The sequence below is a fragment of the Polypterus senegalus genome, chromosome 2, assembly GCF_016835505.1.
Source record: "Polypterus senegalus isolate Bchr_013 chromosome 2, ASM1683550v1, whole genome shotgun sequence".
NCBI classification, from domain to species: Eukaryota; Metazoa; Chordata; class Cladistia; order Polypteriformes; family Polypteridae; genus Polypterus; species Polypterus senegalus.
The window spans coordinates 64,952,282-64,976,439 of NC_053155.1; the positions used below are offsets into that span (position 1 = coordinate 64,952,282).

A 24,158-nucleotide genomic window follows, 5' to 3' on the forward strand; every position below is an offset into this window, starting at 1 on the left:
AAGCAGATGCATTTTTTTAATCAGATCAATTATTTTTTTTAATACTACAGCACTTCAACTTCAATTTTCAGTATGTTTAAACAGCACTTATCTTCGTACTCTTCGAAAGAGAGTTCAAACATTTCTCCCTTTCGCAAACTATAATTGCTTACCCGATCAAACTTAGTTCTACTGTGCTAAGATTGACTTGTGTGGACTGAGTATTAATATAGGGGTTAAAGGTTATGCTCGAATGCGCTGTAAGAAAACGATAGCAGAAAACACCAGCACCTATGTGGCTGACTCTAATCACTTGTGTAGTACGTGAATCTAATTAAGGAATTTAATTTATGAGCTGAGCAAATACCAGTCGCTGTGTACTTCTAGTGTAATCGCGGCAGGCACAGCTAGTAGATTGAAGATCGTCTCGCACTCTATGGTGTTGCGGGCCTATGAGGAGTAGAAGAAAGTGAAAGGACTGAAGTCGTAAAAGGGGGGGAGACGTGGACCCAGGATTGCATGAACGTTTAACTCGACTCATGCTTTACATTTTCAGCATCATGCTGGCACTTTTTAGTGCGTTGTAGAAATATTAATGGCAAAAGAAATGGCTTTTGTGACTTGTACTTAGTTGCCATTACGACTGTTTTTTTCTTTTTCTTTTTGCTTATCGTGGTGTGTTCATTTAAAGTAAATTCTGACTGGACTGAAAGCCGCGTTTTCCTCAGTTTGTTGGGACGATCGGTGTACTAAGTTAACAAGTGGCTAACGGCGAGCGCGGCAGCAGGCTCGTGGACACGTTTTATGTCATGGAGAGCAAATAAGTTATGAGGAGTTTAATTCATTGAGCTCACAAATGCAGTGAAGGGAGCTCGCATGCTTCCGGGTTTCGCGAGATTGGTGTGCGGCGGATGATGAAAAAGCGGATGGTTTGGCTAATTACTGGAATAAACAGGAGAATGATGAAGCTGCTGATTGCCCTCGCCTTGATCGCTTATGTTGCCTGTAAGTAAATGTTTGTTCTTCTCACGTTGCATCTGCTGCCAGTGTTAGCTTTATGGGTATCCCTCACTGTAGCATCCCTGACAGTCGAACACACACAGCTGGGTGATAGATAGTAAGCATGACATTACTTCTTCATTTACTTGAATCACGAAGAGCCGAATATACTTTTACAGGCGTGTAGATCACTGTGTATTAAGCCAAATACCTTTAGCGGTCAGCGTTAATGAATCAGGAGTTAACGTTACAAAAACGAGTCCAATTTTGTAGTGCTTCTCAAAAAACATGTGAAGAAAAATCTAAGAGAATGGAAGAAAACTGCAAAATAACGCCAAACATTGACAGTGATGTATTCATGTAGGTGCAGACGGTTGTCAATTGTTGTTGTTGTGTATCTTTTAATTTGTGAATACTGTAGTGTGATTACTGGAGCCGCAATACTAGGATAGTCTACAAGTTGTTTTCATATACCTCCATTTATCTGCAGCTTTGCAGAGATACATTAACCGTTAAAGGTAACATTTATTAAAGCCGATAGCTTTTTACTTCAGTTTGCCCAATTTCTGCAACACGATTTACACTGTTAGCTGTAGCCTCACAATAGCCTACTTAGCTGCTTGAAACTAATGTTTGCATTCCACAAATACTGTATAGTCAGTGTAGTCTTTGGCAAATCTGAGTTAAACACGTATCTGTTGTTCCAGTAACTGCATAATGGCTCACCATTTCACATCATTTAATAATGGTCTATAAGCTTTGACAAATTTTCTTTTTCAAGTTTGGAAAGTTTTGCATTTTTTTGTAGAGAATGAATAAGAACCTTATTGTTTATTTTTTCTTCTTCTAGTTGGGAGTCTGTTTGTTGTAGTTTCCATGAAGTTCCTACTTTATGATATCAGCGACCACCCCTTAATTCTGACTTTCTGAAGTCAAATTACTATCCTTAAAAAGTGCAACTCAAATGTTCCAGGAACTACAGAAACACAAGGAAAAACAACTTAACCCATTTATTCTCAAGACAGATCTTGTTTATCATTTCACCCATATAAAAAGTAACTAGTCTTTTCATTGGCACAGTAAAGAAATCTTGTAATTCCTCTGCTGCTATTTTAAATAGGTAAGTCAAAGGAACATGTCTGTAGTTTGGAAGGTAATTTTTGGTGGCCTTTCTACAGCAGCCTATTCATTTTGCTGCACATACACATTGTACTGTAAAGTTCTGATATCTTTCAAATTTATCAGTCATTTTTAGAAAAGAGCTGAATCACAAGATTTGAAATATTACTTTTTGAACTTATGGCAAAAAGGAGTAGAAACTCCAGAATTTAAATACTGGTGACTCATGGGAAATATAATTAGCACTGATTCTTCTCTAGATCAGGATACTGAAATCCTAGGTCACTCACTACTTCAAAGATTTGGAGCATTCTTTTGCTATTTGTGTGAGTACACCCTCAAAGCACAGTGACTCTAAATTTGTCTGGTAACAGAGTGGTATGCGAGTGAGTGTACTCTCTGATGGACTGTCCTCTTGTTCCCAGTGCCTCTGTTATAGGCTTCAGCTCCCATGATACTACAATTGAATGCAATGTGTTTTATGAATGGGTTGATGGAGTTTTAATTTAGGATGAAATATATTTTTCTTTTTTTGCTTTTTGTACAATGTTGAACTAGTTATACTGAGTGGAATTTTCATGGTAAATGTTTATAAACCTACTATTTTTAGATAATAAAAATAAAGATCTAAATTATAGACACTATACTTTGACATAATTCAGAGTAATATGCACCTATTGTATATTAAATTGCTGCTTTTAAAACCATTTGAAAACCGCTAGAGCACCCTTAATAGGTACATTATAGAGTTAGTGTATGTAGTGTTCAGTATAACTAAATCATATTGATATATAAGATGTACACACAGGAAATTTCAAGTTTTATTATTTTTAAGGCTAAAACTAGGAAAATACATGCCAACTCTTTCATTACCTTATTGAAAATCTTGTTTAAATAATAAAAAAAAAAACCTTAAAATGATGATTTTAATCATTCAATTGGCTCGAGGTTGAATTTACACTTGGTGCGACCTTCTTGCTCCTTTTTCATTTAAGACCCTTGGATATACAATATGTGAATGTAAGTACATTTTTATTTATCTTTCCAACACAAGAACATTCTGAAAGTAGTTGTGGTGCCTGTTAAAGTTCAGATTAGTATTAAGTGTACACAGTGCAATTGAGATTCTTTATTGCATGTCTCACCCGTCACAAGACAGTAGAGTAACCAACATTAAGTAAAACATCAAATGACTTGAAAGCTAATGTGTTTGGATGCCCTCATCAAGTTTGTTTAGGGACAGTAACAATCATGATTTCATGATACTAAATTGGACAATTCTGATGTTGATTCAATTTTTTTTCTTCTTTATCACTTTAAAAAACCTTTTACACTAAAAGATCCTGAATAACCAGACACATTGAAGCGTTATTAAAGTGTTAACTTTGGTGTTTTTATAATTAAACTATAGACCACAGGTGCTATAAATGAAATTCCCTTAAAGTACATTTTTTTAGCTAGTGAAATATGTACAGAAAAGTATCCATAATGCATACTGTATGACATACAAAATAAGGTGCCTCTCTTAATTGCAAGATCTCATATTAATTTCTTCTGTAATATACTTATCTAAAACAAAGTTTCATGTAAACAAAAAAGTAGTTTCTGCCAATTGTTTAACAAAAAAAGGAACAAAAAAACATATTCCCTAATCGGCTGCAACATTAAAGCTGCCAGGCTAATACTGTGTACGTCCCCCTTGTGCTGTCTAAACAGCTCTTGACTTGTCAAGCCATGGGCACTATAAGACCTCTGAAGGTGTCCTGTGGTATCTGGCACCAAGATGTTAGCAGCAGACCTTTTAAGTCCTTTAAGTCTATTGCTCTGGTCTGGCTCTGATGCGCCCATGCCTATTTTAGGCACTTTTGGCAGTGGACAGAGATCAGTATTGACACTGTGCCCAGTCTGCATCTACACAGCAAGCTGCGATGCCTTGTATATTCTGATACCATTTTGTCACGGGAAGCATTACATTTTTCAGCAATTTGTGCTATAGTAGTTCTTATGTGGGATTGATCCAGACGGGCTAGTTTTCGCTCCTCATGCACAACAGTGGCCCTTCGTGCACCCAAGACGTTGTAGCCAGTTCACCAGTTGTCTTACCTTGGATGGCTTTTGGTTGGTACTAACCACTGCATATCGGGAACACTTCACAAGACCTGACGTTTTGGAGATTCTCGGAACCAGTCGTCTAGCCATCACAATTTGGTCCATGTCAAAGTCGGTCAGATCCTCGAGCTTTCCCATTTTATTTCTTCCTTCCTCTGATGCATCATCTTCAATAACTGACTATTCTCTTCCTGCCTAATGTATCTCAACCCTTGACCAGTGGCATTGTAATTAGATAATCAATGTTATTCACTTCACCAGTTAGTAGTTTTAATGTTGTGACTGATTGGTGTATTCTCACACATTGATTTAATCAATTGATATTGGCAGTTAAACACTGCTTAAATGTAAATATACATGCTTTTATAGGTTTTAATCGTTAATTGCACAACAACTTTTGTTGCTGGTAAAATATACATTTACTATATACAGGTGGTTTTTACAGCGTGCCAGCTTGACTATCCTAATTTTTGACATTTTAATTATAAATATGGAATACCATTTTAATTATGCAGTACATGTTTTTCACCAAAAAATATACTGTATGATACACACAAACAAATATGAAACACAGTACAAACCTTTAAAAAAGCTGCAAGTCTATCAAATGTTTGTGTGATGTTTATCAAGAAGTTACAAAGCTAACATCCTTAACAAGTGATAAGTGAAATAGACAAATTTTGCTGTTAGCTAGCAAGACTATTGTTTTTACTAAGCAGCAATTTCAAATTTTTCTTTGTCTTTTCTTTTTCTAATTGAAAATATGAGATGCAACGCGACACAACACATTTCCAAACTCTGACAAGGAGTGGCCGTTTTAATGATAGGGCAAAATAAAAAGGTCTTTTCTTATTGTTTGTCTAATTGCATAGAACATCTGAATTTTTTTTTTCTTTTTTCAGTTTTATTACTCCACCTTTCTTTTATGTAAAGGCTAATATTAATATTACAGCCATTTCTGTCTCTGGTAAAGTCTGCCTTGCTTCTCTCTGTTGACAGGACGTTTTGCAGCAAACTAGTGTGCTAGCTCAAATAAAGGAGCAATGTAACTAAATTATCATACAGATTAGAAAAGAAGTAGCTGAAGAAAAATCAATTTTGTTGTGATCAGCCAATTTACCAATCGTTGATCAAGCCTTTTGTAGTAAAAAAATGGCTGATTTAGATGAGCAACTGATCAGTCTTTGCATATGGGAAACTGCAAGTGCAGTTAATCAATTAAAGTAAATGTTTTAATGTTAGTATGTGATTAACATCTTTTAACTTCCATGAACACTCCAGTGGAGTCTATGATACCTCCTGTCAGTGCAACAATAGCCATATTCTGAGCATTCATTTAATATTGGGTTATCAATTGGAATTGTCTTTCTGAACTCTGACAGAACAGAGAGCTTGAATTGTAGTTATTGGATATTTTTCAGTTTATTCGTTTTGTATGTGTTTTAAATGTTGCTTATTGGTTTTTGTAGTCCTAATATACATAAATATTCATATCTACTTCACACACAGACACATGCCTACATGCTTAACATAACATTTATCCTTTGGTGCATTATTTAAGAGAAGTTTATTAGCTGCTGTTTTCTTTAACTGAATGTTTGAGAAATAGATTTTGCTTGTGCACATACTATATATCATGATCTTACTTATTTATAATAAATTTGCTGTGCAAAATTCCTCAAAATTGTTGGTTTAGTGTTTAATGCTTGCAATGCACAAAACTAATTGTTTTAAAATTTTCAAAAGGAATTTAGCCATTGCTTTGACTTTGATGCTTGTGTTTTACAAATTATACTTGAACAGTCTATAAAAAAAAGTTTCTGAACGTGCCCTGAAAGCATTTTATTTTGTGCTTATTTTTTTTCTTGCTTTGGTTAAATGTTCTAAAATGCATATAGTTAGTAAATGTTGAGTTTTGACCTTTGTAAAGCAATGAAAAATAAATTATGTTGTGATTACTAAAGATATACATAGACTAAATAAGTGTGGTTGCTCTGAGGCAAGGGATCTGCACTGGCAATCCGAAGGTTGCCGGTTCGAATCCTGCAAAATGCCAATAGGGACTCTGCTCTGTTGGGCCCTTGAGCAAGGCCCTTAGCCTGCAATTGCTGAGCACTTTGAGAAGTGAGAAAAGCGCTATATAAATGCAAAGAATTATTACACTAGCAGCAGATATTGATTACTGAATAAAGGGTGGCAGTAATGAAAATCTGTATCCTCCGTGGCTGTGTACGATCTGTTTGGCCTCTCTGTTTTGGTATGTGGTGCAGCACATATAAAACTAGTAACTGTAACTAGCCGGAGCCCGCCGTAGCATGCGGCGGTGTAAGAATAGGAACAGAAAATGGTGAGAAAGGAATTAAGTGTAACAGGCTTAGGAAACCACCATCGCAGTATAACGAAAATAGCAAGGAGCAAAACCAATGCCAATAGTCGAGAGTACCTTCCTGTAGCAGGCTATGGAAAACATAGACATATATAGATAGATGCCACATTCACTTTGTTGCCCAGTCGACACGATAAGTCAGCGCGTCTGCACTATTGCGAGTGGTAAAGTGCCATTTAAACTAATACAGGTATGGGTTTTCTGATGAAAAAACAGTATCGTTTACATACAACAGATTTTGTCGAATCGTTTACATGCAATTATTTATATCAATTTATACACTAATAATGGCAATTATTAAATCATAATAATAATAAATATTATTATTGTTGTTATTATTAAATAATTCCTCCTGTATAAGTAACGTTTCTCGGACTGCTTTCTTCCATCTCAAACATTTCTAAACTTCATCCTGTTCTTACGCAACACAGTACTAAAGTATTGGTTAATGCCCGAGTCACCTCGCATATAGATTACTGTAATGCTATTCTATCTGTCATCCCCCAAAAATGTATCCATCGCTTACAGTTTATTCAAAATTCTGCTGCCAGGATAATAACCTGCTGTTCTAAATCCACTGAACGTACTACACCTATTCTCTCTCAACTTCACTGGCTTCCTGTTAACTACAGAATACAATACTAAATACCGCTCTTAACATTTAAAGCTCTCCACAACCTCACTGAACTCCTACATACTGACACTCCTCTCGCTCACTCCGATTCTAATCTGCAGCTGTACTTTCTGTAGCACACATCAAACTCTGTGCTATGGGAACTCGAGCGTCTCTCATAGTGCTCCTCAACTTGGGAATTCTCTCTAATATACATCAGCTCGATTCAATAACACATTTTAAAACTACCCTCAAAACTTATCTTTTAAACTGGCATACCAATTGTGAATTTTGCACTGTTACTGCAAGTTATCTTTGTTTGTTTGCTAATTATTACTGTTTGATTTAGCCTTCTCTTTAGCCTTGAGAGCAACGGTGGAAGCAGAAAGAGGATTAGAGATGGCGGGCGGGGCTCTGTCATGCGTTCCCCATGATACGAGAGGAGGGTTAGAGTGGGCGGGCGGGGCTCTGTCGTGCGTACCCCAGGCTCATTACTTACAGCTTACTTACAAAAGTTAGGCAGGTTTCATTTCGAAATTCTACGTGTAAGGGACCTACTTACGTACTTATATATACGGCCATAGCCTGCAGCTCGGTTGCTGTGTGAGGCGGAGTTGTGTCCCTCATCGTCACGCCTCCCACGTAATTGAGTGCCTGCTCATATAAGGCCGTCCGTCAGAAGCAATCCAATAGACACGCTGCTGCTAAATATTTGCGGGTGAAGGACTCTGCTTATGCAAACGAAGATGAGATGGTCAGGGATAGGCACAAACTCAGCGAAAGTGCGAGAGAAACTTTTTAAGTGCCGGGTCTTAGCTAACATTAAATAAAGCCGTGGACATCGCAAGATCGCACGAGATAGCACAACCACAGCTGAGAACCTTCGATGCATGTACTCCGAGCTGCTCACGTGAACTGACTGTGAATGCAGTACGCACACAAAAAGCAAGACCTCCAAAGAGCGCTGAACAAAAAACGCATTACACAATTGAGAAGGCAGCAAAAGAATATGTAGCGTGTGACGCATACAAGCATATTCTTAAGTGCAGGTACTGCGGAAACAAAGCACATGGTGGAAAAAGTCAATGTCCAGCTAAAGGAAGACAGTGTAAAAAATGTGGTAAATTGAACCACTTCGATAAAGTTTGCAGGACTGGGAAAGGTAAACCCGTGCATGCAGTGTGTGATGTCTCAGCTAAAGAGGAAGACGAGCTGTTTATTGATGCAGTAAGAAAGGAACAACCCTCTAAAGCTGAACAAGCATTTGTAGACATATCAATAGGAAAGCAAGGTGTAAAGCTTAAGTTTAAATTAAGTTCATAGACACGCTGCCGCTAAATATTTGCAGGCAAATTCACAACTTAATACCGGGAATGCCTGTTAAACATCTTAGATTCACGAGTACCGATTTGGGTAGTGAACACTTCGATGAATGAAACCTGTTATCTTTACAACGGTTGACAAACACGGAATATAACTTGAACACAACACATCCTCCAAATACGACCCTGATTGAAAGAATTAATGATAATCAAATCCTTGATGACAGCAACACTCATAACCGTCACAAAACAATTACATTGACAATCATATTGCGTTATTTTTAAAATGTTTCCTTTTCTTTAGAGAGAGAAAGAGAGAGAGAGTTTGAAAGTTAGTGTGCTTCATATCAGTAAACGTGGATACTTTGTTATGATCATTTAGTAGCCTGGATTTTGGGAAGCAGCCTAATTAAAGGGAGGAAGTGCTTATTGGACTTGCATTGATGAAAGATTTAAAACTCACTTTGGTCTAATATGATGACCGTCATCTTGTGATCAGTTTGACTAATGCTTAACACTTAACTAAAGCCTCATCTAAGTCACTTTTTGAGTTGAAGACCGAATTCTTGACCAATGAATGAAAGGGGACAGGCTGGTCTCTTCCATGAGGCTTAGTTTACTGTTTAGGGTGTGTTCCCTGAGTATTCCAAAAGTAACTATTCAACAATATTTTAGCCAAAAAGCATGCATTTTGCATGTTATGTTGAAATGACAGGATATCATTCTGTCCTCTTTGTAACATTGCCCTCCTCCATCCATTTCTGTCCTTTAATGATGCTCAAACTCTGGTTCATTGTTTAATAATATGAAATATTTATCATATAATTATAATATGATATATCATATTGATTACTGTAATTCCCTCCTCATCGGCCTCACTGCAAAATCTATACAGAAGCTACAGTACATTCAGAACTCCGCAGCCAGAACGCTTTTTTTGAAAACGCATTATATAAAAAAATATTTGAAAACCTTTTGTTTTTTAAGTGTGTGGACTATTGTAGGTGTTAAGCAAAAAAAAAAAAAAAATCGATATGTATTGTATAACTTGCTCAAAGTAATTATTTTTATTTTTCTCCCTGACTCTTATTCCAGTAGTACGGAGCCCTGTTCTGTATTAATTTGTTTAAATGGGTGGTTATTATTTTTATCCCCCTTGCAGTCCAGTTCTTATTGTGGAGCTCTGTACGGTTTTCCAGGCATACAGTTCAGTGAACTGTAAGGTGTGTGTTAAAATCAATGAAGAGGAACTAGTTTGAAGTCTTCTACTTCCTCACCAGTCAAGCTCTTTTCCTTTAGATCTTTTTTTTGAAAAGGTTCTTTGATTTTTTTTTAAAGAAACTATTTAAAACTTTCTGTACTGTAATGCTGCATCTTCTTTCCATTCCAAGCTTTGAATTTGTACTCCCATCGGTAATTTAGTATCTACCTCCTTATTAAAAAATAGAAGCCATTTAATTGTTCTTTGCTTCAAATCAAACAAACTTATTTTGATGTATCTTATTATTTTGTTTGTGATTTAATTAAAAAAAATGCTTGTCTGATACATTAATAACACTAAAAGGCGAAATTTACAAACATTTGTTCTTGTCTACTGTATATGGACTACTTTTGTGTGCAGTAACTTACGGAAGCATATCGTGCTCAGTCCATTTTCAAGGTTATGGGAATTCAGCTTAATAGCCCTGGATGCAAGGTAGGAAGCAGGTGTGCACAGGACATTGACTTATCAAAGGCCCACTTACACATACTACACCCAGGCTCACATTCCATCAGTTTGTTTTCCCTACCATATTTATTACAAGTCGGGATCAGAGTGAATATTACCTTGTAATTTATCAAACATTCAAGGTTGATAGTATTTACTCATTTACTAAATGGTTAATGTCTTTTGCCTTTTTGTGTGATAAGGGTTTGACTTGTATCTAGTGCTGGGCGGTATGACCAAAATTTTTCAAAATTATACCGGTTTCACGGTATTCGAATATATTTTTTTCCCATGCATGAGTGGATGTTAACCACATTTTCCACTGCAATTGCTGCAGTAGACTGGCTAAGAATATACTATTCCACTGTCATGAGAAGTGTGCACATTAAAATATTTTTTTGTACAATGTACAAAAGTATTAATACAGGTTTGCATGGCTCCATAAAGTTATAGTTTTCAAGGGGGTGGCACTAATGAAGAGAAGGAATTGCATTGCATGACAGTTGCAGTCTAAATATAGAGCCTTTTTATTGAACAAATTTTGCAAACAACTTAAACTAAAATTTTGACAACATATTTTCAACCTTTCCAAAGAGGCATTTAGACTTCGTAAAATATCCAGAGGTGCTTGTCAAAAGTTGTATTGCACTGAACATGTCTTAGGAAAGGAATAAATAGTAAATATTTTTTGTAAACCAAGTACACTTTCTGTTAATGTTAACAATCTCTGTCCGCTGACACGTTAAAGTGACTTTTTAAACAACTTTACCATCATTAAACGGCGTAAATATTTAAACTAATAAATAATAGCAAAATAAATGATAGTGCAACTTCCAGTAACAATACTATTACTTCAAGACTTCAAGCCCAGGTACATTACACAGTATTCACCAAATAAAAATAAAATAAAATAAAACAAGTACAACTTGGTAAAACATCTTTATCAACTGAACCATCATTAAGGCAGATTGCATTAAAATGGACCTTGCTTTAAGCTATATACATAAATAATAAAACTGCAACTTGTATTTAAAATGCTATTTGTGGTATTGCTGTACGGAAGCATATTAGGGCCACAGTGAAGAAAAAAAACAACTACAGTATATGTCGAGAGTAAAGTCGACATGGTAACTTTTATTCTTGACATTTCCACATTATTCTTGCTGTTTATGTCGAGATTAAAGTCAACATTTCCACTTTATTCTCATAGTTTGTCATTAAAGTAGAATGTCATAAACTAAACTTCATCCTAAAATCAATGTTTAATTTATTAGATATTCTGTAACCCTATCATAAGTTAGCACATTAAATGCTTCCTTTTAAGTTTTCCCCAACCCAGTTGTAAATCGCTACAAACTTCTTAAAGTGACTTCCTCTGCACTAAGATGTGGTGCAGGCAGCGATCACCCCACAGAATCCATTCACTTCATGATATTCTTGCTTTCTGAAAATTTAAAATGCTAAGATAAATACTTGATATCATTTTATGATGAAATGCATTAAAATGTGTATTAAACATGCACGGTAGTGTGCCGGTAGTGCTGCTCCCTTGCAGTAAGGGGTCCCCAGATGTACATTCAGTGTAGAGAAAGTTATGGCAGGTGTGACGAGGCTCCAAAAAACTGGGTGTACGAATGGGTATCACACAGATTTAACTGAAATATTGTGTAAATGTTGGGTTCGTGATATGGTGGTCGGAGACACGAACACAGAATTCACAGGATGTTCTTCTGTGCGGGCTTTCTTTATTGCATGTATGCTGTCTCCATCTGACGTACCAAACCGTCGGCTCCTATCCTTCCTTTTTCTTTCTCCACCTAACCCAGCGCCACATGATAAACGTCTTCGTGAAATTAAAACTAGTTATAAACTTAAGACCATGGAGTGTTCAGAACTTTCCATTCAGGGTTGCGCCCATCCCAGCAAGCATCATGCGCGAGGCAGGAACAAATCCTGAACAGGGCGCCAGCTTATCGCAGGGTGAATACGAGCACACACGTACACACTAGCACGGTCAATTTAGCATCACAAAACCCCACATCCTTCATGATTTTGAAAGTAAACTGAAGCACACCGAGTAAAGCAGAAAAACATCCAAATTCAAGGCAGGGAACACCCGGGACCCCCTTGATGCATGGCAGCAGTGCAACCTTCATGCCCCCACATGATTAATACATGCTTTAATGCATTTCATCATGAAAATTATATCAAGTATTTATCTTAGCATTCTAAATGTACAGAGAGCAGGAATATCATGAAATTAATGTATTCTGTGTGGTGATCGCTGCCTGCACCTCCTCTTGGAGCAAGAGGAAGTCAGTTTAAGAAGCACATGGTGATTAACATGGCTCGGGGAACACTTAACCCAAAGCATTTAATGTGCTACATAACTTATGATGGGGTTTGAGAAAATCTAGTAAATGAAATAATCATTTAAGATGAAGTTTAGTTTACGATGTTCTACTTTAATGACAAATTACGAGAATAAAGTCAACATGTTGTCACATTATTACACAGTACCCAGGTACATTACACAGTATTGAAAAATAATAAACCAAGTACAACTTGGCTTGCAGTATTATCCAATAGTATAGAAGTAGTATTCACACATTTGAACATAATGGTCCTCATCTGATCTTTTAAAACCAAAGTATCTCCAGACAACAGACACCGCTCCTTTTTTTGGCAAAAGTTCTTCTGTGTCATCATGTTCAATTATATTGTCTGCTACAGCTTCAGTTTCGAAATGTTCTCTGTCCATTTTCACCATTCAATACCTCCACTAACGCATGTACTCCGTTGCAGTTGTGTTTAGCATTGCAGCAATGAAAAAGGTCCCCCCTTAAACAGTTTCCCACTGCGCCACGTTCTGAACATTGTTTAGGCTATTTAAACCGGTGTTGCGTTTATAAGAAAAATCCATATCATAACAAAAACAAAAAACGTTTTTTGGTATGAACTGGTATACCGCCCAGCACTACTTCTATCTCATTTCTATTTTCATAAACAGGGTGTCATTTATAAATTGATTTATGAGGTGAATGCCCTTGGCATAATGTTGAGGCCATCATACTGCACTGCAGGCTAGTGTTCCTTGGGGCAAGGCCAGTGTTAGACATGGGATATTGTGCTTTGGATTTTGGCCATTGTTGTAATGATGAATAACATTTTTTTTTGTTGCACATTCCCATTGAGGTTTTCATACAGATGCTTGATTCATCTTTACTTCTTACTCAGCCAGCTATACTCTGTAGGTGTTTCACTGTGATTGTGGGCCTTTTAGTGGCTTTCAACACAAGTCTTCTTATTTAAATGCTGAGATGTCATTTTCTAGAGAAAATTTTGACCGTGTGATGCAGGTTTTGTTTTGGTTACTTATCATTAACAGTATTCCTGGGGAATATCAGAGTTTCAAGTTTTGTGTCTTCTTCATCTTTTCCCACTTCTGTGTGGGTCACCCTTTCCGAAAAGGCTCGGCCTTCTACCTCTTGACCAGTCGAGCTCTTTTCCTATAGATCTTTTACTCTATCCATCCTTCTCCTCTTTGGCCTCCATTTTCTCTTCCCCTGTACTTCCATTCTCATCTCTCCTCCCATCCCATCACCTAAAAAAACCTGGAAAAAAATGCTTGTGACTTTTTAAACACATTCATATTGTATTTGTTGGCCATGCTGCCTTTTGGTCTTTTAAGTCTGACAAAGTACGAGTGCCCACCACTCTTTTGTTAAGTACGAGTATCATAAATGAAGAAAGTGAACTTATTTAATGAGGCATTATAATGGTCTTTAAACATTTTCTCCATATTAAAAGTGTTAATTTAGCAAAGCAGCTTAGGAAAATTCTGTAAAGATTAAGCATTTAAAACAAAGCACACAAAATGTTGGTAGTAGACTAGTTGTGCTGGACATGGCTTGATACTTTTCAGTGTGCTGTAGGCTGGACCAGGAAGTCAAGGAATACTATACTGGAGTAAAATAAACTGGTCCCCCTCCCCCTTCACAGATGCACCATATATTATTAAATTAGGCCTCTTATACAGTATAGCTATTGATTTAAGCAATATGTGTCCTGTCAGCAGCCATCTTAGACTGTGTGAAACTGCATGTTAGCTGAGGTGGCTTAAATAAGCATTGCTGATGCTGAAAAGTCTCTTTTGAAGTGGTCATTTTAAGGCATTATAATAATAACTTTAAAATAAAAAACATGACAGTCATTTTCATTTGTCATTAATGAGACAGAAAATAAGCATTTGTTTGGTGTGATGGATGCATGATAGTCCTATCTTAAAGCTGGGTAATTGAGGGATCTCGGGTTCAGGAGTGAATCAGAACAGAATCGGCAACAGAAAGGTGCTTTTACGATGCCAGTGAAATGTTTAAAAAAAATATTTTTAGTATAATTATAGATCCAAGAGCACAGCAGTGAGGCAGAAAAAAATCTGTTCTAAAATGTGTTGTGAAGTGGTATGTTTACAAGACAATTGGCTGTCCATTTTACTTATATGCTAATCATTTAAAATTATCAAAAGGCATATTGTTGGAGTGATGTGTACAATCTGATCTGTAAAATACACTCATGTCAGGTTTTGCTTTGGAATAAGACACTTTTTAATATATTAAAATTTAAATGGTGGCTTTTGGTCTGACAGCCCTCACGGATACAGTGGTACCCCATCATATGGGATTACATGTACAAAGGACAATTTTTAATTTTACATTAATCCAGACCTTTTGCAGTTTCAAATGGCTGAATAATTGTTTTTCTCTTGCATTTTGATTTTTACCCTAAATATTAAACTGCATTTTGGAATAAGACTTTTATGCTTTGGGAGACCTTATACTAACACAGTTTAGGAGTTTAGAAATGAGTGGTTCACTTACTAGATACTCTTCATTTTTTTATTACATGCATTTGTTTCTGTAAATAATAAACAAAAAAAACCTGAAGATTTTAATTTTTTTTTTCTGATAAATGGGGACATATCATATCTATATACACTGTGTGCACAATTATTAGGCAAGTGAGTATTTTGACCATATCATCATTTTTAATGCGTATATTCCAACTCCAAGCTGTATTAACTTGAATGCTTATTGGATTTAAGCACGTCAGGTGATGTGTATTTGTGTAATGAGGGAGGGTGTGGCCTAAGGAGATCAACACCCTATATCAAAGTGTGCAGAATTATTAGGCAGCTAGTTTTCCTTGGGCAAAACGGGCCAAAAAAGAGATTTAACTGACTCTGAAAAGTCAAAAATTGTAAAAAGTCTTTCAGAGGGATGCAGCACTTTTGGAATTGCTAAGATATTGGTGTGTGATCACAGAACCATCAAACATTTTGTTGCAAATAGTCAACAGGGTCGCAAGAAACGTGTTGAGAACAAAAGATGCAAATTAGCTGCCAAAGATTTGAGAAGAATCAAACGTGAAGCTACCAGGAACCCATTATCCTCCAGTACTTTCATATTCCAGAGCTGCAACCTACCTGGAGTGCCCAGAAGTACAAGGTGTTCAGTGCTCAAAGACATGGCCAAGGTAAGGAGGGCTGAAACCCAACCACCACTGAACAAGAAACATAAGTTGAAACGCCAAAACTGGGCCAAGAAATATCTGAAGACAGATTTTTTTCAAAGGTTTTATGGACCGATGAGATGAGAGTGACTCTTGATGGACCAGATGGATGGACCTGTGGATCAGTAATGGGCACAGAGCTCCACTCCAACGTGGAGGTGGGGTACTGGTATGAACTGGTATTTTTAAAGATGAGCTAGTTGGACCTTTTTGCATTGAAGATGAACTCAAAATCAACTCCCAAACCTACTGCCAGTTTTTCGAAGACACTTTCTTCAAACAGTGATACAGGAAAAAGACCATGATTTTTATGCAGGCCAATGCTCCATCACTTGCATCGAAGTTCTCCACTGCGTGGCCAGCCAGTAAAGGCCTTAAAGATGAAGGAATAATGACATGGCCCCCCTTCCTCATCTGACCTAAACCCTATCGAGAACTTGTGGGCACTTCTTAAACGCTAGATTTACGGGGGAGAAAAACAATACACCTCTCTGAAGAGTGTCTGGGAGGCTGTAGTCACTGCTCCACAAAAAGCTGATCGTCAACAGATCAAGAAACTGACAGACTACATGAATGGAAAGGCTTATGACTGTTATTGGAAAGAAGGGTGGCTATATTGGTCATTGATTGATTGATTTTTTTTTGAAATGTCAGAGATGTTTATTTGTAAATTTTGAGGTGTTTGTTTATTATTCTCACTATAACAGATGAAAATAAACAAGTGAGATGGGAAAATTTTCATTTTTCCTTTAGTTGCATAATAAATCTGCACACTAATAGTTGCCTAATAATTGTGCGCACATATGTATTCCCCTGATGATGTTCACACTCACATTTCCGTTGTGAAACATTCAGGTTTCAGGTTTATTAACATTTTGGATTGACTGATAGCACTGTGTTTGTTCCATATTAAAATTAATCCTCAAAAATACAACTTGCCTAATAATTGTGCACACAGTGTATAGTTATAATCATGGTCGAAATTATCGGCACCCCTGGAATTTTCCCAGAAAATGTACTATTTGTCTCAGAAAATTGTTGCAATTACAAATGTTTTGATATACACGTTTATTTCCTTTATGTGCATTGGAGCAGCACACAAAAACAGAGAGAAAAAGCCAAATCTGACTTCATGTCACACAGAACTCCAAAAATGGGCCAGACAAAATTATTGGCACCTTTTCAAAATTGTGGGTAAATCATTTTATTTCAAGCATATGATGCTCGTTTGAACTCAACTGTGGCAAGAAACAGGTGCTGGCAATATAGCATTAACACCTGAAGCCAGTTAAAATGGTGAAAAGTTGACTCAACCTTTCTGTTGTGTGTCTGAGTGTGCCACACTAAACATGGAGAACAGAATGAAGAACAGAGAATTGTCTAAGAACTTGAGAACAAAAATTGTGGAAAAATGTCAACAATCTAAAGGCTACAAGTCCATCTCCAGAGATCTTCATGTTCCTTTGTCCACTGTGTGCAACATAATCAAGAAGTTCACAACACATGGCACTGTAGCTAATCTTCCTGGACGTGGACGGAAGAAAAAGACTGCAACAAAGGATAGTCCGAATGGTGGATAAACAGCCCCAATCAACTTCAAAACATATTCAAGCTGTTCTGCAGACTCAGGGTGCAACAGTGTTAGCCCGAACTATCCGTTGACATCTGAACAAAATGAAGCAATATGGCAGGAGAGCCAGAAGGACCCCACTGCTGACACAGAAACATAAAAAAGCCAGACTGGAGTTTGCCAAAATGTACTTGAGGATGCCAAAATCCTTCTGGGCGAATGTCTTGTGGACAGATGAGACCAAGGTAGAGCTTTTTGGTAAAGCTCATCATTCTACATTTTACAGAAAATGGAATGAGGCCTACGAAGAAAAGAACATAGAACCTAAAGTCAAACTTGGTGGAGGTTCTAAGATGTTTTAGGGATATTTTGCTGCCAATGGCACTGGATGCCTTGACTGTGTGCAAGGCATCATGAAATCTGAAGACTACCAAAAGATATTGGGGCGCAATGTAGGGCCCCGTGTCAGAAAGCTGGGTCTGCGTCAGAGGTCATGGGTGTTCCAGCAGGACAATGACCCCAAACCTACCTCTAAAAGCATCCAGAAATGGTTGAAGACAAAGCCCTGGAGCAATGAGTCCTGATCTAAATCCGATTGAACACTTATGGAGAGATCTCAAAATTGCTGTTGGGATAAGGCGCCCTTCAAATCTGAGAGACCTTGAGCAGTTTGCTAAAGAAGAGTGGTCGGAAATTCCAGTTGAGAGGTGTAACAAGCTTGTTGATGGTTATAGGAAGCACTTGATTTCAGTTATTTTTTTCCAAAGGGTGTGCAACCAAATATTAAGTTGAGGGAGCCAATAATTTTGTCCAGCCTGGTTTTTGAGTTTTATATGAAATGTCAGATTTGGCTTTTTTTCTGTTTTTTTTGTGGTGCACATAAAGAAAAAAATGTGTAACCAAAACATTTGTAATTGCAACACTTTTCTGGGTGAAATGGTGAATTTTCTGGGAAAATTCCAGGGGTGCCGATAACTTTGGCCATGACTGTATATACAGTTTGCAAAAGTTTCAAACTGTCAGCTTCATTGAATTTGTAACTGAAAAGAGCATCTACAGTGTACACACCTAAACACAACCTGTTTTTACTTATTTTATTGCCCTGTTCATATTAATTTCTAGAATTTAATGTGTTGGGCAATTTAAAGCTGAATGTGGTAATTTTATGTGACATTATTATTGGAATATCTCAATTATGCTTTGATAACATTGTTTTTCATGTTGAAACCTGTGCAGTATCATGTTGTGCATTGTGTAATTTGTACAAGTTTTGACACAGGAGATTTATATAACATTTTTATTTTTAATGAGAGGCTGCTGGGTTTGATGTTTTTTATGTTATTTACTGACAAGGTGAAGTATTTGTATTCCAACTTAATCTAAGAATTGTTTTCTTTCAGATTATAGAAGCAGCTCATCACATGGGTTAGAAAGTGATGCTTAATTAGAAACATACCCATTTAAATACATTCATCTTTTTAGGGTATGTTGTATAATTGACACACTTCAAAAAAAAAAAAAGAAAAATTCAATGCTGAGGTACCTTGATCAGCAGGTGAAGTATCACAAGTGCTTTCATCATTTTCGATGTATAGTCTTCTGTCAAGCCAAAATAGGAAGGCATTTCATTTTACAATTATTAGTTTTTTTCCCTCAAAATAATAAGATATTCATGATAATTTCTGAATACTGCACACACGTGTATGTGCTCTCTGTAAAACATAATGCTCTTGTATTATGTTTCTGTTTTTCTTGAAATATACTGAAGCTTTGGGCTGTTTTCTTTCTTATTCATAATTATTAAATGTGCACCATTACCTAAATTAACTGCAAAGGAACTTTTTTGTGACACAAGGATTGTTATAGAATGAGGAAATTATGCATAAATGTATGTTGTATTGGTCTGTTGAGGTTTCTGTACAGTAATAAAATATGAAAATAACAGTTTTCAGTTTGGTTTCTGGTGATATTTTTTTCAATTTGAGCCAGATTTGATCTTTGATGTTATTTTATTTAAAACAGAGACCAAACCATAATAGTGTATATCAAGGTTTGGTCACCAAACCAAAACTGGATAATTTATGAACCATTAATCATACAGTGATTTTTAAATACTTGATGACCCAATTGCTAGAAATAAAATACACAATACGTGGCCAAAAGAATGTTTCAGCTGCACCCATTGTTAACAGGTGCATAATATTAAGCACATAGCAATGTAAACCCCATCAACAAACATTGGCAGTAGTATGGGTTGTACTGAAGAGCTGTGACTTTAAACATGGCACTGTCATAGATTGCCACCTTTACCACAAGTCGGTACAAGAGTTTTCTGCTCTGGTAGATGTGCCCCAGTCAGCTGTAAGCACTACTGCTTTGAAGTGTGAGAATGTAGGAGTGACAACCACTCATCCACATAGTGGTAGACCATGCAAACTCACAAAGCAGGGCCACCAAGCGTTGAAGCACATAGCATGTAAAAATCGCCTATCTTCTGTTGCATCAGTCACAACGGGATTCCAAACTGACTCTTTAAGCAACATCAGCACAAGAACTGAGCATGGGAAGTTTTATGAAATGGGTTTCTGTGGCCGAGCAGCTGCACAAAAGCCTAAGACCAGTATTCAGCCCTGCAGATTTTTTTTTCCTCTATTAAATGTAGTTTTTAAAATTGTTTTTCTGTCCACAATGGGCATCTGACCTTATCATTGGATTGTCATTTGGAAACTTAAAAAAGAAACAACTCTATTTTATGGACTCTAGTTCACCTTATTTTATATGTTTGTTATGTAAGAGTGCATTGTTTATTTATCTTTTGTATACCATTTATTCATTATTAGTATCTACATTTTAATTTGTTTTTCTTTGCATATAACTATATACTAAATAAATGTTTGGCTTGTTGTAAAGCACTTTGAGCTACATCCTTTGTATGAAAATATGGTATAGAAATAAAAATTTGTTGTTGTGTATTACCAGGTATTTGCTGGAGTGGTGTAAACCAAGCTGCCACTGGACTCTGGGACAGTGGAAGCATGTCACTATCTGGCAGTCTGATGAACGAATCTGGGTTTGGTGGATGCTCAGAGAATGCTCCCTTTGAGACTGTGTAGTGCCTACAGTAAATTTTAGTGGAGATGGTATAATGTTTGGGTGTTGTGTTTTTTTTGTTTTTTTTTTAGGGTTTAAGCTAGGCACCCTGGCTTCAGTGTATGGAAGACTACTTCGGACAAAATTTAATAAATAAATAAAGAAAAATTTTAATAAACGTACTGTGAAATGTGAGCATAAATAAATACATATGTCATGAAATGAGAGCATAAATAAATAAATGTGTCACGAAATATGTTTTTTGTTGCTTATTTATTTATTTCATTTTGTCCGTAACATTCCTGCAAACCGTCATGAAATACGACTTGAAATAAAAGTGTCACTTTCATTCGTCAAAGTTGAGAGGGTGGGCTCTAACACGCCCTCTAGTTACTGATTGGTGACTGCCGATGAAATGGATTCTGCCGAAGATATTACGTATTTCAGAGAGAGAACTGAAGATTTACCGGAAGAAATTACAATATTGGGGGCCCTTTTAGACTCCGATATAGATGAAACTATTTTTTTTTTTATTTTGAACTGAACAACTTTGCCACTGATCAGAGATGTAGAGTTGTTTGAAAAAGTAGCTGCGAATATGCACCTGACTTTATACTCGTAAAACAAGGGTCAAATACTCAGTTCAAAATATTAGTTGGAGATGCGTTGGGCATTCCATGTCAAAGTAACTAAACTAATACAGCCGTTGCAGCTTACCGTATATCAAACTGGCTCATTGGCCTTGTGATCGTCTTCTCCGATACACCATATAGATCTGCAATCTGTCGTACTTTTAAACCGCATAACAGAAAGAGTTCTATTGACTCAGCTGGAATGTCAAAGGATGGACGTCCAGAGCACGGTACTGCATCACCTGAACTGGAGTGTAGTCGAGTCCGTTCCACCTGTTTTTCGATAATTTCAAAAATAGTTTAATCTATATCGGAGTCTAAAAGGGCTCCCAACATTGTAATTTCTTCTGATACATCTTCAATTCTCTCTCTGAAATACGTAATATCTTCGGCAGAATCCATTTCATCGGCAGTAGTAAGCATTTTTCTAATTAATTCTTGTGCTATCGATTCACCAATCAGTAACTAGAGGGCGTGTTAGAGCCCACCCTCTCAACTTTGACGAGTGAAAGTGACAGTTTTATTTCAAGTCTTATTTCATGACGGTTTAAAGGAATGTTACGGACAAAATTAAATAAGCAACAGAAAACATGTTTCGTGACACATTTATTTATTTATGCTCTCATTTCACAGTACTTTTATTTATTTGCGCATTTATTTATTTATTTTATTTTGTCCGAAATAGTCCTCCATATCAGTGAAGGGTACTTTTAATGCTAGAACATTTAGCATTATTTTAGGCAATTTTGTTGGAGTAGTTTAGAAATGGCTGTTTTTTTCCCTAGCGTGATTGCTCCTGTGCACAAAGCCAGTTCCATAAAGAAATGGTTTGACAAATTTAGTGTGATAGATTTGAGTAACATGCACAGAGCCCTGTCATTAACACTGCTGAAGATACAGAATATTGGAAGATGAATTGGAATGCCAAATGCGAGACAGGTATTCTCATTTAATATCAGTACCTGACCTCATAAGTGCTCTTTTGACTAAATGGGCACAAAATCCTACAGACACAGTCCAGGATCTTGTGAAAAACCTTCCCAAAAGAGTGGGATCTGTTATCTATCAAATCCTTATTAATGCCCATTGTTTTGGAATGGGATGTCAAACAAATTCAGATGTGTATGTGTCCAAACATTTGGCCATATAGTGTTATTTTTTGGTGTGTCCTTCTAAAATGTGAAGTACCTACAAGTATTGTCATGTCTTTTGATCCATCCCTCTGTCCTCTTGAAGCAACTCTGTTATTTGACTGAATGTTTCGAAGACAAGTCAAGATTAAGCACATACATTTCATTTGACAGCATCTGAAGGAGTGCATTTATGAAATCCTGATCTTCATTCACCCAAGTTGTTGACGAGACATGAACAGAGTAAACAGATTGTGGATGGGGCGGGTGATGATGGACCATTAAAGATCTTAATGGTTTTCCATTAAAGTCTGCAAAAGGTCATCTACATTGGGAAGCTACTACTTGTCCTTGGCAAGCGAAAACAGTTTTTAATAATGAACCTGTAGAAAATGGTTGTTGCTTCCTGCAACACTCCAAAATTGTTTAGTACTCCATATTAAGTAAGATATAATTTTATATATACTGTATATTATATTGGGGAAAAAAACCCAACACTAAAAGTGGTTAGATGTGAGTGACTGCAATAGAATTGGTGTTAGGGTGCACATAGATATTCCCTGAAACATGTATAGCAGAGAAGGGAAATAGTTCAGTTGGTTTGTGAACATAAGCAAGAGAGGGAGTTGTTAGTAAGGAGCTTTGCCCATATTGTGTCCTTGAGGACGTACCAAAACATTTGCTGATCTTTACCATTTAATGAATTGTGTGTTTTATATATATATATAATATATCTATATATATCTATCTATATCTATCTATATCTATCTATATATATATATATATATATATATATCTATATATATATATATCTCTGAATTTGATAGTTTTGAGAGATTAATTACATTAAAAAATAGGTAAAATTAAATTAGTAACCATGTTGTTGCATACCTGAAATATAAATACTTTTTTTTTGCCACATCATCCTGAAGGAGTTGTTAATGTTAGAAAATGATTCACTAATGCAGTAGACGTTCAGACTTTTCAAAAGCCACCCAAAAACATCATATGAATGTGTATTGTTGCTTTTAAAGTCAAACGACATTTTTGAAACACTACAGAGTAGCACTGATGGCCTTTTTCCATTTGAAATGAGTAAATATAGTTTCCAAGTTTAAGATTGGTCTGATTATTAACTTAATCATAGTGGAAAAATGTGAGAGTGAATTTGAAGCTTTGTGTCCTTGGAACAAACAGCACAAAGTCAGTCTTTTTTTTATACACCAACAACAGTACTTGTAGACGTGGTGTGGGAATTCGGTAGGCATGTCCATTTTCTGTAAGGTGTTTGGGATTATCTGATACAAAAACGACAACTGAAAACATTAAAGAGTACATTGCTATAATTGTGCAAAGATGAAATACAAGCAAATGTAATTTGAGAATTTCACTACAATTTACAAGCAAATTCTTGGAAAATACTACTTTAATAGTTTACAGATGAAGAAAAAGAAGATGTCTGCAATAACAAAGCTAACATAAAATTCTGAAACTCACTTCATGAAAATCAGGTTGCAAAAGGTTGGATCTTGTCAGAATTGGGCAAGAAAGTACCATGGATAGAGTGTCATTCTGTTATAGGAGTAACAAAGGTCTTTCATGAAATGAATACCTCACAGATCTTTGTTAAAATTCTACCTTTTAAAAAGCAACCATTTAAGCTGTTGGGCTTAAAGCCCTTGGCCAGAAGGTCACGAAACCTGTCTGTAAATTTTAAATGGCCTCAAAAATAAAGTGTGTGCATATTCATGTGTGTGTTAATTTATTAAAGAATTATTTGGTTAAACTGTGAATTCTACAAATATTTAATTGACTCCTTCCCCAATTATTACATTTTGCTAATTTTCAGGTGCAAGGCAGGAGATGTGGATGTAACCCTAATGCATTAAACACTGAGCTAACTGTGGCTTAGCAGTTTAAAATGCCTAGT

General features: G+C 36.4%; 1 protein-coding gene across 1 annotated transcript in view; it reads left to right on the forward strand.

Annotated features, from left to right (window-relative positions):
• Nucleotides 1-332: 332 nt before the first annotated feature.
• The window catches only part of uxs1 (UDP-glucuronate decarboxylase 1), a 151,859-nt gene continuing 128,033 nt past the window's right edge, over nucleotides 333-24,158 (forward strand). The window contains exon 1 of the mRNA XM_039743859.1: nucleotides 333-984. Within this exon, the coding sequence (XP_039599793.1) occupies nucleotides 891-984 (94 nt within the window). The 5' untranslated portion in view covers nucleotides 333-890. The remainder of the gene's footprint in view (nucleotides 985-24,158) is intronic.